At 43.7% G+C, this 15,860-nt stretch overlaps 1 protein-coding gene across 4 annotated transcripts in view; it reads right to left on the reverse strand.

The window, feature by feature from the left end:
* LOC126272922 (UDP-glycosyltransferase UGT5-like) overlaps positions 1 to 15,860 on the reverse strand; it is a 146,496-nt gene that overhangs the window by 79,767 nt on the left and 50,869 nt on the right. For all 4 annotated transcript variants that reach the window (XM_049976211.1, XM_049976212.1, XM_049976213.1 and 1 more), the window contains exon 3: positions 1,483 to 1,738. In XM_049976211.1, the coding sequence (XP_049832168.1) occupies positions 1,483 to 1,725 (243 nt within the window). In that variant the 5' untranslated portion in view covers positions 1,726 to 1,738. The remainder of the gene's footprint in view (positions 1 to 1,482; positions 1,739 to 15,860) is intronic.

Raw genomic sequence — 15,860 nt, forward strand, 5'->3', positions numbered from 1 at the left:
CTTCATCATTCTGTCATCCTCATCGACTGCATGTCTTCGAGGTGGCGTCAAATGGAAAGACCGGCACCCGGAGAACGGCCTGCCCGACGAGGGGCCCTAGCCATACGATTAAATTTTAAAAAAATATGCCCAATGAGAAGGCTCCTATAGAGTACAGCTGTGACATACTTGCCACTTCTTAATTTATTTACATTAGCCAGTGCTGACGGCTCTTACTTTGTGTTGAACATTCGGTTTTTGCAGTGCAACAGCTCAGCTCACGCCCACAAAGGTGGCTCGAATGTGGATTCTCACTTCACATTTCGATCTTTATCTGTTGTGGCAGTGTATTTCGAAAAAGCGCTGTCTTCTACCTTTTGCTCACAAAGGCATCTTTCAGAACCTTGCTAAAACAGCGTTTCTCCTCCTTCCACATTCGAGTCATAAAACAATTTCTGATGGTATCCCTGTGGGAGACGCTATGTTTACTTAAGTGACCCACGCCCTGTGGCAGCTCCTCAAAGGAAAGCTGTTGAGACAAGTGGCGCTTTGCGTGTCACAGATGGCCCCTTCCTGGAACTAGTCCGATGGTGTGGGCCTCTCCTCTTGGCCTGTGTGACCTAACTGCGCCGGCACGGTAGCACAGCGTGTTCGGTCAGAGGGTTAGCTCCCTCTGTAATAAAAAAGAACTGAGTTAATCGATCAACAACGAACTTAAACGGATGTCTTAGGACGTCCACCCCGAGCAGATGCAACGAACAAAATCGAACAAAATGAGATTAAAAAAAAAAAATCTGTGTCCGCTCGCTTGCAGCTCAACTTGGTCCGTTTCTAAGGTGGTCTCTTACTAGATGAAACACGCAGTACAGCATAATAGCATACACTACAGTGACTAGCGACTGACAATCACTGGCACTCATTATTCAGTGGCAATTAATTGTTCTGATAAGATTAGTCTTCTAAACTATGATTTTATATTAATTATGGGACAGTTCTGAGGAAAAACAATGCCTTTTTATTTTTTTCTAAGCTTAAGATGTTCTCCAGATGTGGCACGTTGGTCAACTTTCTCTGGTTTTGTGTGTGGACTCACGAACTGTTCTTGGTTTGCTGTTGACAGCAGGTGTGGTCAGGCTGTGACCGCATGCCTCTACCTGGCTGCAATTTTTCACTCAGGCCTCACACAAGCAGTTACAAATTTTCTGTGTTAAACATCGCTTGTTCTTTCTTGAATTCTTTGCCGTTTCGGAGAAAGAGAGATACTTTACTCTCTGAAAGTTACCTGTCAAATCTGGAAATTGATATATAACAATTCAAACGCTTCTACAATTCTTGGCGATGGAGCAAGTAGGGGTGCACGACGTCCTCCCCTCTCCCCTGGATACACTCCTCTTTCTAAGGTACGTTCTCAGATACCAATGATAGTTTTTAAAATGCATTACTGGTATAGAATATTACTGTGTCCAAACTCCTAAATTTCTTAGGCACCGGCGAGACACTCACTCCCTTGAGGTGGTGCCATTCGTCCCTGTGCAGCGCAATGTCGTGGTAGTTCCGCAGAGGCGTCTTCCTGGGGAAGTAGCTGAGCACCGTCACGTTGTGGCCCCTGGCTGCAAGCACCGACAGCAGCCGGTCGAACATGACGAAGTGGCTGGGCGCCGAGAACCAGATGGGCGCCAGGATGTTGGCTCCCTGCGAGCCCAGGCAGCCCAGCAGCAGGACGGCGACCGGCAAAGCATGGCGCATGGTGAGCTCCCACCTACATTCAACATAAAGAGAATGGACACTATATACAGTTTTATTATGCCTATCGCAATACACGATGAATACAATCGCAGTGACTGAGCACCAGAGTCAATGCACACTCACGGACAGAAACAATCGGAAAACAGTCTGAGGCTAACTCCAACAACAAGCAAGTTCCTCATAAAAAACACAGATCAGTAATAATTGGCAAGTAGAACTTTCAGAGAGCATGAAAGATGTAAGAGATAATGATAGCACTGCTGATGTGCAGCCTACCCACTCGCCCAGTAGTGGTGCTGGCAGCAAGTGAGACATGCGCCCCGGTTTTGTTCACTCATCAGCAGTGCCAAATATCAACTCTGCAGTTGTGCTACTAGTAGCAACATAGACACAACACCACATCTCCACCCCCCTTCCACTCTTTGGGGAGCCAGTGCTGCAGGTATCAATGCAGAAACATGGGCAGGCAAGCAACTAGATGGACTGGCGTGCTTGAGGACGCCGTCGGGTCTGTCCAGGTGACACTGTGGCTGTGGCAGTGGCAGTGGCAGTGGAGGCAGAGCAACAGCATGTGCATGTTGACAGTGTTGGCCTCCATTGCCTCATCGTGTCTCCAGCCTGGTAGGAGCATACAGTTTAAGTGACCCAGACGGTGTTGAGTCAGTGGAGAGCAGATGCAGAAAAGTCCTGTCAGCTGTGGAGGATCCCTGTCAGGCTTCTCCAGTGCAGTAGTGTAGTCAGGAAGGTGCTGAGAAACATAAGCAATGTCATGTCTGCCAATGAGTCCACTAAGCACTTTTTGAACTTTGTCTTAAAGACTCACCAGGCCATTCGATTGCAGGTGAAGTGGTGCAAACGTGCAGCGGCAATACCATTTTGGGTGCAGAAATCTGTAAACAGCGCCGATCATTTGGGGTAATCCATCAATGACAAAGACCTGGGCGAGAGCCCACACTATAACTTCTGTGGAGGTGAAGCACATGCGCAGGATATATGTGCAATTTGACACTGCACCAACCACCACAAACCACACATAAAATGGCAGAAGGGGGTCTGAAAATTCGATGTGAATTCAGTCCCATCGCTAACGGGGCATATGCCACGGAGCCAAAGGTTTTGGCGCCAGTGCTTACTGTATGGCATTTATGGACGATCTTTTCAAACAACAGTTAAGTGCTAGGTCAGCAGACAGAACGTCGCGGAAGGAGCTTCATTCGGGCCATACCCCAGGGAACATGGTGTTAGAGAGAAAGAAAACAAACCCCCAGGACCAGAGGGGTGATGATCTGGGAGTTGCTAGAGTTGATGCTAAGAAGGAGAGTGCCAGCTACTGTCACCAGAAGTCAGTCCCCCGTGTGGTGCAAGTGAGTAGAAATCTGGACACTCACCAATTTGGTTTTCTTGAAGGCCAGGGCAGGTCCTACGAGTAGCTGTGACTAAGTGCCCACATTAGCATGCTATGCCATGGATCTGTAATGAATTTCATAGAGGTACACACTGATAAACAAAACGCAAACTGCAGCCGTTTTGTTGTCCTGTCAGGAAATTGCGAACAGGAGCCAAACGGTCGAACAAATGGCTTATGGTCGATGATGAAATGGAATTTGGTCCCATAGAAGAAACCATGGCATTTCTGGACTATGAACGTAGGGACTAACACATCCATTTCCAATTGATAACAACTGTGTTGAGAGGCTGTCAACTTTTTGGAGCTGCGATATGCTGTTTAGAGCCATCAGTGTTTCTATGAGCTAAAATCACTCCATCCCTGCACTGGGAAGCGTCCACTGCCATTACAAAATTTTGCCCAATGCAAAAGTACCGAGAGTGGATAAACATTCTGTTGTAGTCTCTTGACCAAACGAAAGGAGTATCTGGTTTTCGGAGCTTGTTCTGTGGATGAATTACATCCACTGAATTAGGGAAAACTTGGAATAAACTTCGCCCAGAAGCGACTATAGTGCGTTCTGCTTTAGCGGTTTAGAGAGGTTATCGGTAGCCACTATATGGTGCCTCGTAAGTTTGATGCAGTCCTTCGAAAGAAGGTGGCCGAAATATTCCATTTCTGCATGAAAAAACTTTGACTTCTGCTGATTTATTTAAGGCTCATCCCTTGAAATTTAGTGAACAGAATTCCAAGATTGACAGTATGTTGCTATGGCGAGGAACTCATGGCAATCATGTCATCAAGACAGTTTGCATAGCATTAATAGTTCAAAAATCTTTGCTACAGGGTAAGAACGCACACAATGATGAACTGCAGGCACGATCCATGGAACAACTGAAGAAGGTGTTGACGAGGACGCTGGATTGAGAGGTGGTATCGAACCGAAACTGTAGGGATGATTCTGCCAATCAGTTTTCGAGAAACACTCACCACCCGAAATTTGTACGAGTATTTCTTCAGGGTGAGGAATAGTATAGCTACAGGTTGGACGTTTATGGTGACTTAAAATCCCCACGCAAAAGAAGCGTCCCCGTACACTTCCACATAACAAACAGAGATGTATCCCACAGGCTGGCAAACAGAACAGGCAAGGCATGACAAAATTTTGGAACGACCATCGGGTTAGCGGTGATGTGGGTCTCGTAGAATTTTACAGCACCCAGTCCTAGCGGAAACTGTCACCCAAACTCGTGACGGATATTGTGCAACACCTGAAATGGGATGGAGTCAAAAATGACATACACAACATCATGAAATTGAAGACAGAGAACTGTAAACATGTCGACACAAATATGTTTCCTGGTATAACACTTTCGGGGGATAAAAGTATGACAGCTGTGTGACAGGCTCCTACTGAATGTCGATTGAACTGACCTTGGCCAGTGACCATATGACGATTGGTGGAGGAAAACGAAGGGAGACTCAACACTGACACGTTTCAAGATTGACGAGAGATATACGGCCTGGAAAACGGAATGGCCGTTGCCGAATCTGCAGCGAAATATAAATGTTGATGGTAATATTGAGCTCCTGGCTGAGCACCAGCGTGACACTATGAACCTCTAGAAACTCCACATCCACCTCTGAGGATTGGCCGCGTGGGCATCATGGAAGCAGTCACCAGGTGGCCTCATTTAGAGCAAGCCGCACACCGTGCATGTAGTTGCTGGCAGCGACTACGGACGTTTTCGGACATAATCGGGAAACAAGGAGAAATTGTCAGGAAGAGCCACAGTCCAATGCCGAATGGTGCAAACAAGAAGAAAACGACGAGGGTGCCAGGGAACAATGCCATCACCGGGGCAATGAACATACCAACGCTACTTCCCCTACGTTCTGATGCAGCCTATGACACTTCGAACGCATGAGTCATAATCAGGAACTCCTCGTGTCTTCTAAATGTAGCACATCCTTACACACCTCACTGTCCGGAACAGAACAGACAACGATGTCACATATCAGAGTCGACATAGGCCTGTTGACAATGAACACAAGTAAATCCGTACCTCTGACTTAAAACACAGAGGTCGGCTACCCATGCCTGATAGGACTGGCATGGTTTCTTTTGTTGCTGGTGAAATCCCATATGGGAAGTCACAACGAAGGTTTGATAAGGGTAATAAATACTGAGCAACTCCCACAGTCGAAGAAATTACAATTCCGCAGGGTCTCTCGCTGCGAAATCCTGCTGCAAATGTCGGACATATGAGTCCCGCACTTCCTTCGCCTCCTGGAACAGGGGAAAAGCTGGAGGAGGAGATGAGTGTAGCGAGGGTGACTGTGGATCGACCATGGCACGCTGCGAAGTCGTAACCAACTGACAAAGGGAGTGTATCTGTTGCTGCTGCTGTTGTAACAACTGAATCAACGCCGGATTCATTGAACTCGCGGAATACGTGCGGGAAACTAAACCACATTGTCAGAAACCTTTTTACATGTAACAAAATACACAAAGAATGCAATTGCAATGACTGAGTACCACAGTACATTCACTCATATGGACGAAAACAGTGCGAAAACATCCCGAGGCCAAAGGTGATCTCTGTGGTTATGCTGGCCGCGGCGTACAGGCCATCACAGGACAGCCTACAGTCCACCATATAAATTACTCCATGTTTCAGTGTACATTACATGGGCTACAGAAGAACTAAGGACAACATTTTCCGATCAAAGAAATATTTAGGTCTCCGGTGTCTCAGCGGAAACAGATGAACAAAATACCTCGTCAATAGCGATCTTTAATTGACAGACGTGACAAAAAATAACGATAACAGACGACGTTCCAATACGAATTCGATTAAACACGAGAAGACGAAAGATTAGATGTGCAGGCGACGTAGAGATCACAGGAGGTGGAGCACTACGTCTAACGATCGGCAGAATATCGGCCCTGGACTTCGCAAAATTTTCGCGTTTTTTCTTGTGAAAAACTTAAAACCCGATGGCCAGATGAAGATTTGAACCCCATCCCTCCTGAATGTGAGACTAGTTCCAGAACTACCACAACACACCTTCATGGAAAAATCACTCAGCTGAGTGTTCAGGCGCTGAAGACCTCGACGTGTTGCACCAAAAAGAAACTATCGCCAATATCAGGCGAAATGAAAATGGCGAAAGCAGTCTTCTCTGCACCTTACGTTTCCGAGTGACGTTTTCTCTTTTTTTCATATATCATTCGGTGTACTAGAGTTTGAAACTCTTTACCATTTTACGAGACATTTGAGATGCGAAAGAGGACTTCAGATCGTATTCGTCACAACAAGTTATCGTGCTCTTGAAGGACCAGTGTCTTTCGAAAACTGAGAACGTAAGACTGTTCTAATGGAATTACTCTAGTATTCTTACGTGACAAATTTGTATATAGACACAAGTGCATGCAGAATTCTTCTCTTGTGGTGAACGTCCATAAACGTTTGTGTGCAGTGAATGGCGATGCTGCAGCCGAATCTACAGTCGGGCGATGGGTCAAGAAAGTTACAGCCTCACGAAATGGAGAAACAGAGCTCAATGATCAGCCACGCTCGAGACGTCTTGTCACAGCCACTGCTCCAGACATGCTGAATAGTGTAAATGTCACTACTCATGCTGACCACCTCTTTGGGCCACTTAAAGCGTCTGTACGGAGAACAAACTTTGAAGATGATGAGAGTGTCAGTCATGCAGTGAAAACATGGTTCCACGTACAGCACAAGAGCTTATACCAGAAAGGAATACACACACTTCCACAATGTTGGCGTACGGCTGTAGAACGTGATGGAGACTATGTAGAAAAATAGGACATGGACAAGACATGTTGCTGTATATGACAAGACATTTGACGTATATTGTCACCAAATTGTGACACATCTGATAAATATGTTCTGAGGAAAAAAATGTGGGGCATTGCTTATTGAACGGCCCTCGTTTGTGACATGATTTCAACTTGAGACATCTTCATGAGGAAAATGGATTTTAACAGTCGGGCAGCCGTACAACAAAGTGATCGTCTAACGGTTCCGTTTGTATCGATTGAGTTACGGAATACTTCACGAGCACGATAACTTGTTGTGACGAATAAGATCTGAAGTCCACAAAAATTCAGTAACAGCACACTACTTATAGACGCCATTTTGACGCTGTACAACGGCTCTGCCATCTGCCAGAACGGTTCGAAACTTCACCGGTGCACAAAACAAACATCAAATGTAAAGCGCCAACAGGGACGTTTGTTTATGTATATTAATGGCTTTTTTATTTTTTTTAAGAAGTACGGAGTGTTACTTATTGAACGACCCTCGTACTAACGCCTACGGTCTCTTGACTATGTAAATATTTTAGCTTCTAAGTCTATGAGGTACGCCCATTTTTTGATACTCGCAGACTGACTAATCGCAACCTACACGTTGAACTAGAATCATGAAATTTAGCATAAAGTAAGGTTTCAAAGTACATGTCAAAAAATTGTTAATTTGTAATTGTACCACATAAAAAATATTTTTTGCCACTACAAACTAAAATTGTATTCGTACTTCGTAAAATATCCTAGGAACTAATGTAGAGATTTTGATTGTGGTTTTCATTAATAAGTGGAGTGATTCACGAGGAAAGTTTGTGTGTGTAATTAACAAATAGTTCGGACTAACCGGCTGAGCTACGATGAAGTGAAATCCCCTGCCGCTGCGAAAGCGATGCCTTTGCTGTCTGGCGATGACAGGCATAAGGCACTACCGTTGCGGGTCCTTCACTAACTGCCCATTCCCCATACAAACATTCCCTGACGGTCTATGCCCACGACATGAACAGCATCTGGTAATGTGTCAAAGTAATACTGGTGATATTGCAGGATTGCACTTCCATTGTTTGGGATGAAGCCCCGACATTCCATTAAATATTCGTTGAAGCATTCCACTGAACAATTTGACTTTTGCGTAACGGCAATAGCCCTATGGGCGGTTGTGTTTTCCCTTCTCTGGATACTTCTGTCAACCTTACCTGCAATCTCAACAGGGACGAGAGCAGATGGAGTCAACACATCTCAAATTGAAAAGGACGTTAATATAGCCACAAAATTAATAAAATAAATGAAAAATTACAATGGCGAATGTGAAAAAACACAAAAAATTCAGATTTAAAACGTGAAATTAAAACATCCTTGAAAGTCTTGGAATTCCTGCAACCAGTATCCTGCCAGTATCAACATCGATAACAGGCAAAAATCGTCGAGATTCTCAATTCTCCAGACGGATGAGCTAGCTATATAAAGTTCGCGCTGAACCCTCAGAGTGCGATTCCTAATCATATTCTTCGGTTTTTCTTGTTTTCTTCCAGCTTATCAGTCTTTGACTGGTTTGATTCTGGCCTTCGTCTTTCCCTATCTTCTGCTAATATTTTCAGCTCTGCATTGAAACTACAACTGCACATAATAATTTTAGTCTGCTCGTCCTAGGGCTTGGACAGCGCATCTGGTGTCCCACTAACCTGTACCTTCTTCTGTTAAAGGTTATACCTCGCGCAACACATGGTCAGAAAGAAACTACCGCCTATAATTCTTTTCCTCAACTTCATATGCAAGGTGGCCAGAAACGGTCTGAAAAGCTTGTAAGGCTGTTGCAGGGTAGGTTGTGCTGAAAAATAATTGTTAAGACTGCTTAGACTTTAGCTCAGGTTCGTTCCTTACTACCATCCCATGTCCAACTTTTGTATCGCTCTGTCATTCGGTTTTGGGAAACCAAGAGACGAACTTGTTTAGCAACACCATCTCTGGTGGGCCCTTTGAATTTGGCTAACTTCAAGCTAATTAACTCAGAAACGGCGCAACGCATCGAGTCTTTTTCTTAACAATTATTTCCCAGCACTGCCTATTCTGCAATACCGTTACAAGCTTTTCAGATGTTTCTGACCACCCTGTACGTAAAGATGAGGCAATTAATTACTGGAAGAACTATTTTCTGACCATGCAGTGTCTGAAGTAACTAAGATTGTGTTGTTCATACGTGCAGTCAGCCAATCACCCATATCGCTCAAGCAACAGCTGCCTATGAGGTATCTAAGAAAATAAGAGGGTATTAAGAGAAAGACAAAGAAAGAATAAAACATTTAGCTATTTCGACGCAACAAAACCTCTGCTGGAAGGATACATGTATTATCAGTGCAGAAAACTTGCTCACATAGTTTTTTAGTTGCATACATTGAGTAGCAGAGTCAAAACATGGTTATTTCGTTACTCTTATTTTGTTTTCTTTCAATCACATCTGCAGCAGGGAATATTTCTATAATTACATCACTCGAGAGCGAAGTGTATTTTCAGATGGCAGCGGACAGAAATTAGACGCTTATCACGATAAGCACCAAAAGTCCAGTAGATGCCCTTTACAAATAATTTTCCTGATCTTATCCCGTAATCTCCATTCGTTTGGTATGGGTCGTATTCTGAGTCATTTTTGACACGAAGTATCGTCGATCATGTATCAATGAGTAATGGGATTCCCCTATCCCCTCTTATTACCCTACCTGGCAAAGGTCAATTGCCCTATGTGTAAATTGAGGAGAAATTAAAAGAAATGTAGCAAATTAAAAATGGCAGGAAATTAAAAACCTAGCCCAGTTGTGGTAGTGTATTTCCTACATAAACAAGGTTGTCGCCCTATGTATAAGTTGCCAGAGAATCGAAGATGATGCATTGTCATGCTGGTTGACATGAAATAATGACCCTGGCTCTATGATGTCACAGTCCAAGACTTGAGATACTGGTGCAGCACTAGCATGGCATCAGAATAGAAGATGGCTTGCCTGAAATAAAAAATGGCGATCGAACATGGCGACCATGGTATACTGATTTAAGTCTATGACGTCAAAATCCAATCCACTGGCGCTGGCTCTATGATGTCACAATTCATCTCAGATCTGTTGAGCTATTTATAACAGTGTAGCAGTCACTGACTCTATGACGCCGGAATCCAAGTTCTTGAATACTGGTACTATGCTGTAAGAGGCAAATTATGTTTGTGCAGGTACAGGCTTGTGTGCTGAACAAAGGATGACCTACTTGGCATGTTTCCCCGAGCTACTATTCAAAAAAAAAAAATGGTTCAAATGGCTCTGAGCTCTATGCGACTTAACATCTGTGGTCATCAGTCGCCTAGAACTTAGAACTAATTAAACCTAACTAACCTAAGGACATCACACACATCCATGCCCGAGGCAGGATTCGAACCTGCGACCGTAGCAGTCACGCAGTTCCGGACTGAGCGCCTAGAACCGCGAGACCACCGCGGTCGGCAGCTACTATTCACTCAGAGGTGTACAGTCAATGCATATTGTCTCTCTTAACTCTAAGTTTGGAACTCTCAACTTGAGTCTTTCTTAAAAGAAACGGCGGGAGGGATAGTGCATTCTGGACGAACGTCTGTGCCGCCAAACGGACTTATTCTCCTGCATCGTTGTGCTTTAACGCATATGAGAGGGTGTCAAAAATCCATGTAAATTGGAAATGACCTATAGCCTACACATACTTTCTGTATGGAAACTGAAAAATCTAGAGATGCTCATTAATGGACAATTGTGCAATGGCTCTTCAGTAAAAAAGCAAAGTACTAAGCTTGTACAATTCACTACAAAAATTTGTGTGTTGAATGGAAGGTGGTTATTTCATTGGCAGTAACATAAGCAACCATCACAGAACCATCAAACATGCGAACTTACATGTACCAGTCGTATAACAGTAACATTTCAGTATGAAACATGCTTAAATTTATTTACAAGTCTAATCGTACACGTCAAAAACGCAGCAAATACACATATATAGGAAAAATATCATATTTCCTGCAAGAACAGTGTTCAGTATCATACCAGTAGCAGACATTTCAAGAAGAAAAAGTGAACCGTCGTCTCCATGTAGCTCCAACTGACGCCTAACGACTGTAGCACCGCCAACGAAACAGCAAACGCCGCTACCTTCGTCTGGTGAAAGGACTATGAACGCTAACACCTCGAGACTTCAAGTACAGACCTTACAGCATATCGCCGAATTATGTCCAGCAGGGCAGAACGCAATGCGTCAGTGTACAAGGGTAGTTTGAAAAGTTCTCGGAATCACCACGAGAGGTCAGCGCTACCGCAACGAGTTCTTCACGTGATATACATTTTTAAATTGTTGGCTGTAAACACGTGCCCTGTCAGTGCTCTTGTAAGAGAGCTGTGGCGGTGACATGGCTCTGTTATTTTTCCCCCTTTTGATTTGTGAAGATGGAAAAATCGAGATTCGGGCAGTGATTAAGTACTTCGTAAAGAAAGGTACGTAAGTAAAGGACATTCATGACGATTTTCAGAATACACTGCGGGACTCTGCTCCTACAAATTCAACTGACGCAAGTGGACAAATTAAGTTTGGTCGGGAGAGCTTAGATGATGATCCGCGCAGTGATCGGCCAAGATTTGTGACTATTCCAGGAATCATTGAAAAAGTGCACGACTCTTCACGCGCGCCCGGAAACATGTGCCGTCGCCATGACAAAATTACACGAACTAAGGTATGAATTTTTGTCACGCCCCCCTTAGGCTAGGCGCAAATTGAGAAGCGTATAGCACGTGTGTCGTGACACGACACTACAGCGCGACACGCACGTGCCGCACGGGTCACGCGGGTGCACCGCATTTTGCGACGCGTACACCATACTTCGCACGCGCCGACTGGCGAAGCTCTGCGCTGACTGAACCGAAGCGCGCGCAACCTCTTATCTTTCTCAAACGATTTTACAGGAACTACTCTCTAAAAATATATGATTTTTGCCTTACTTGTAGCGTTATATGTCAGCTTCGTGCCCATCACGTCGCTAATGATCATTCTTATTATGATGCACACATTTTAGTAAGGCACTACGCAAAACTCAAAAAGTTTGCAACGAAAATTAGTGGTCGCTATGATTTTGCGTTTGGTACATATTACACCATATGTTGCTGCGTATGAAATTTAGCTAACATTTAGACTTGGGAGGAGATCTCTATCTGCCTCCGATCTCGAGAAAATGGATCCCATGTAGCGCGCCCACTTCCGATCTCACGCCCGCGCCAATGAAATACTCGCAACATCTCTCGTATCTCCTAAACCGCTCGAGACATCGAAACGAAAGTTTGGCGAATGATAGCACACAAGGAGGAGAGTGTTTTGCCAATTATTAAACATACGGAACTTTCTTATCTATGGCGATATATCACTACTTATACTTCTTTTTTTTATTTATTTCACTCCAGTGACTAATTTTTTAAGAGTTATCGACAGCTAACGAAACAAGAGCTTCCTAGTATGAAAATAAACATGAAATTTCTTCTTTTATGTTACTGCAAACCGATACTATGAGGTTTTTCGTAAGCTATTGAGCTCTGTAATTGCCAATTACTTGTTTAATGAGGCCCTACGTTTCGGAATTCTGTCTCAGTAGCTGCTGTGAGATTAGTTTGGCAAATTACATTGTGACAAAGGAAGAACAATTAAACCAGTCACCAAGAGAAATGTGGCCTTTACTCATAAATGGTGATACTTCTTCGGATGAGAAAAGGTTAACAACTCACACAAAAACAGATTGGCAATTCTGTTGGAATTTTGGTGGAATCCCCGTAACCCATCGTATTTTTAACACTGAGCGACGGAAATGGAAGCTTACCAAAGGATTTTATTCCTTCTCTTGATCTGAGCAGTATTAAAATAATGACGAGCATTCCTTCAGGCGGAATGATAGGCACATGCCAGATACTGTTTACTCACCTAGGGCTCGACAAACTAACAATGCGTGATCGCGAATAAAATAGTAGTTATTGAGAAAAATAAATAATTGATCTGTCGCACAATACAATGGTCAGTGTACTGTCAGCAGCGAAGGATTATGCGCGCGACAGGAATGCACAAGTTAGCCATGTGTGCCTTGTGAGATGGAGTTCGAAAAACATTGTCATGAAAGTAGATCTGCCTTTGTCAGCAGCACATTTCAACAAATTAAATATATCTAATCATAACACTCTTTTAGGATATTCCTACTTTCGTAATAATACCGACCATTTTCTTCATTTGTGTAGTCTGTTGTTGTATACTTGGATTATTAAGGCTGATAATGTCCATGCAACAATTGAAATGCTTTTTCTCATCATGGCGAACCAATTAAAACATTGTTATTTGAGACTGCTTTTCGACTGTTTCTAGCTTGCAGTGGAAATATGTTGTTCACATGCATGTAGTACAGTGTGTCGCATTACATTATTACATACATATTAGAGTAATCACAGTGAAACTTTTATACTTCAGGTCTTGGACGCTTTTTACCACAAGAACAAAGGGATCACACCTGTGGAGATTATCCCTTTCTAAGTTTTTGTAACAGATCGTACAGATACGCTAGCTTACTAGGCAGCGAGAATATAACCTTGCTTTCCTGCCTTGATTCTTAATCACATGATTTTATAAAATTTCTTGCTTCCTTATTCACTACCCTCTGTCCCTTCTTGCGATCTGAAAACAGCACGGAGGCATATGGTGTAATTCCAGCGGCCAATGGCTCATCAGTTACCGAAGTATACATTTTTCTTGACAGAAGAAAAACTAAACAAAATTATGCAGATATAAACAACAGAAAAGTATAACGTGCTAACGAAGAAAGCTGGGGCGTTTCAATGGCTAGAAACGAAAGACTACCCAAAGGCAATAAAATTCAGTACAAAGCCAAAATTTATCGTATTGGCAATATTACCACTGCTGATATGCGCCGTTCCGAAGTGAGCATATGGCTGGGCTACTTTTCCGCTCCCCTCCTCAAATTTCCCACGATGCTAGCAAGGCAAGCGCGACGCGAGAAACTGTGCCTCAACCACAACGCCGCGCGGCCTGGCGCAGGCGCCTGTCGCGTCCCAGTCGCGTCACGTCGCAATTTGCGCGGTCCCATTTGAACCTGTGATGTTACAAAAACGCGCGCTGCGCTGCGTCGCGCCACACGCGTCTCAATTTGCGCCTAGCGTTATTCACCTGATGCGGCTCCGTCAGACTTCCATCTCCTCCCAGGATTGAAAATTTTCTTGGTGGACGAAGATTCACTTCCAATGAAAAACCGATAGTAGGAGTTGACCATTTTCCAGGTTTGGAGTGGAGATCAATGCACTGGAACAGCACTGGACCAAGTGCATTAATCTACAAGGAGACTACATTGGAAAATAAAAAAAGGTTATGTAATGTAAGTACTTTTTTTTTTCTTTTCCGTTTCGAGAACTTTTCAAACCACCCACATACACACTGTGCGGCTCACGGGACTCGACACCGACTGCCGGCCTGAGAGGGGTGTGCTGTGGACAACTCCCCTCCGACAACTCACAGTGCACGTCAGTCGCAGTGGACTGCGGTTAGAGTACAGAAGGGTGCCCCGCATCACATCGGTTAGGAAGACATCGAAACAATTTTGAAACCATCGAATATAGTAACGGTTTCAAAGAATATTGTAACGCCTACACTGGATCTTGTTCTGAAATCTGCAAATATATTAGAAAACAATCGATTTTCATGTAAATCAGAGAATTTGTACATCAAAATTTATCTCATCACTATGTCAAATCTACTCAGCAAATGACACATGATAGCAATCACATGATTGAATTTCATGTCAAATGGTTCCCAGCTCCCCATGTGCTCCACACTGCACACACGACATCAGACATCTCCTTTGTGCTACAGATCAAAAACCACAACTACCACAAGGGCACTTGGTAATGTTTCGAAGAAATCTAAGCCTTCTGTCCACTTCTCAGAAGAATGATTGAATTCTAACCACTCTATGGATTGGAAAACCTTGGTATTCGTTCCAATGACCTCAATGTTGGCAGGACATTAAACCCAATCTTCCTTCCTTCCTTTCCTGCATCTATCACTAACGTTTCTTAAGACTCTGTTAACGTAATGTTTATGTAGAGGCCACCTGACTCTTTAAACAGGCACTTTAAAAATTTGGTAAGTTGACTACAAGGTCGTAAGCAGTTTTGTAGTCAGTGCAATCGAGTTCCATGCAGTCTACAGGGTGTTACAAAAAGGTACAGCCAAACTTTCAGGAAACATACCTCACACACAAAGAAAGAAAATATGGACATGTGTTCAGAAACGCTTACTTTCCATGTTAGAGCTCATTTTATTACTTCTCTTCAAATCACATTAATCATGGAATGGAAACAAACAGCAACAGAACGTAGCAGCATGACTTCAAACACTTTGTTACAGGAAATGTTCAAAATGTCCTCCGTTAGGGAGGGTACATGCATCCACCCTCCGTCACATGGAATCCCTGATGCAGCCCTGGAGAATGGCGTATTGTGTCACAGCCGTCCACAATACGAGCACAAAGAGTCTCTACATTTGGTACCGGGGTTGCGTAGACAAGAGCTTTCAAATGCCCACATAAATGAAAGTCAAGAGGGTTGAGGGCAGGAGATCGTGGAGGCCACGGAATTGGTCCGCCTCTACCAATCCATAGGTCATCGAATCTGTTGTTGAGAAGCGTATGAACACTTCGACTGAAATGTGTGTCGTACTTGTAAAGGCACATGTTCTATCAGCACAAGTAGAGTATCCCATATGAAATCATGATAACATGCTCCATTGAGTATAGGTGGAAGAACATGGGGCCCAATCAAGACATCACCAACAATCCCTACACAAACGTTCACAGAAAATCTGTGTTGATGA

Source organism: Schistocerca gregaria, chromosome 5 (assembly GCF_023897955.1).
Source record: "Schistocerca gregaria isolate iqSchGreg1 chromosome 5, iqSchGreg1.2, whole genome shotgun sequence".
Taxonomy (NCBI): Eukaryota; Metazoa; Arthropoda; class Insecta; order Orthoptera; family Acrididae; genus Schistocerca; species Schistocerca gregaria.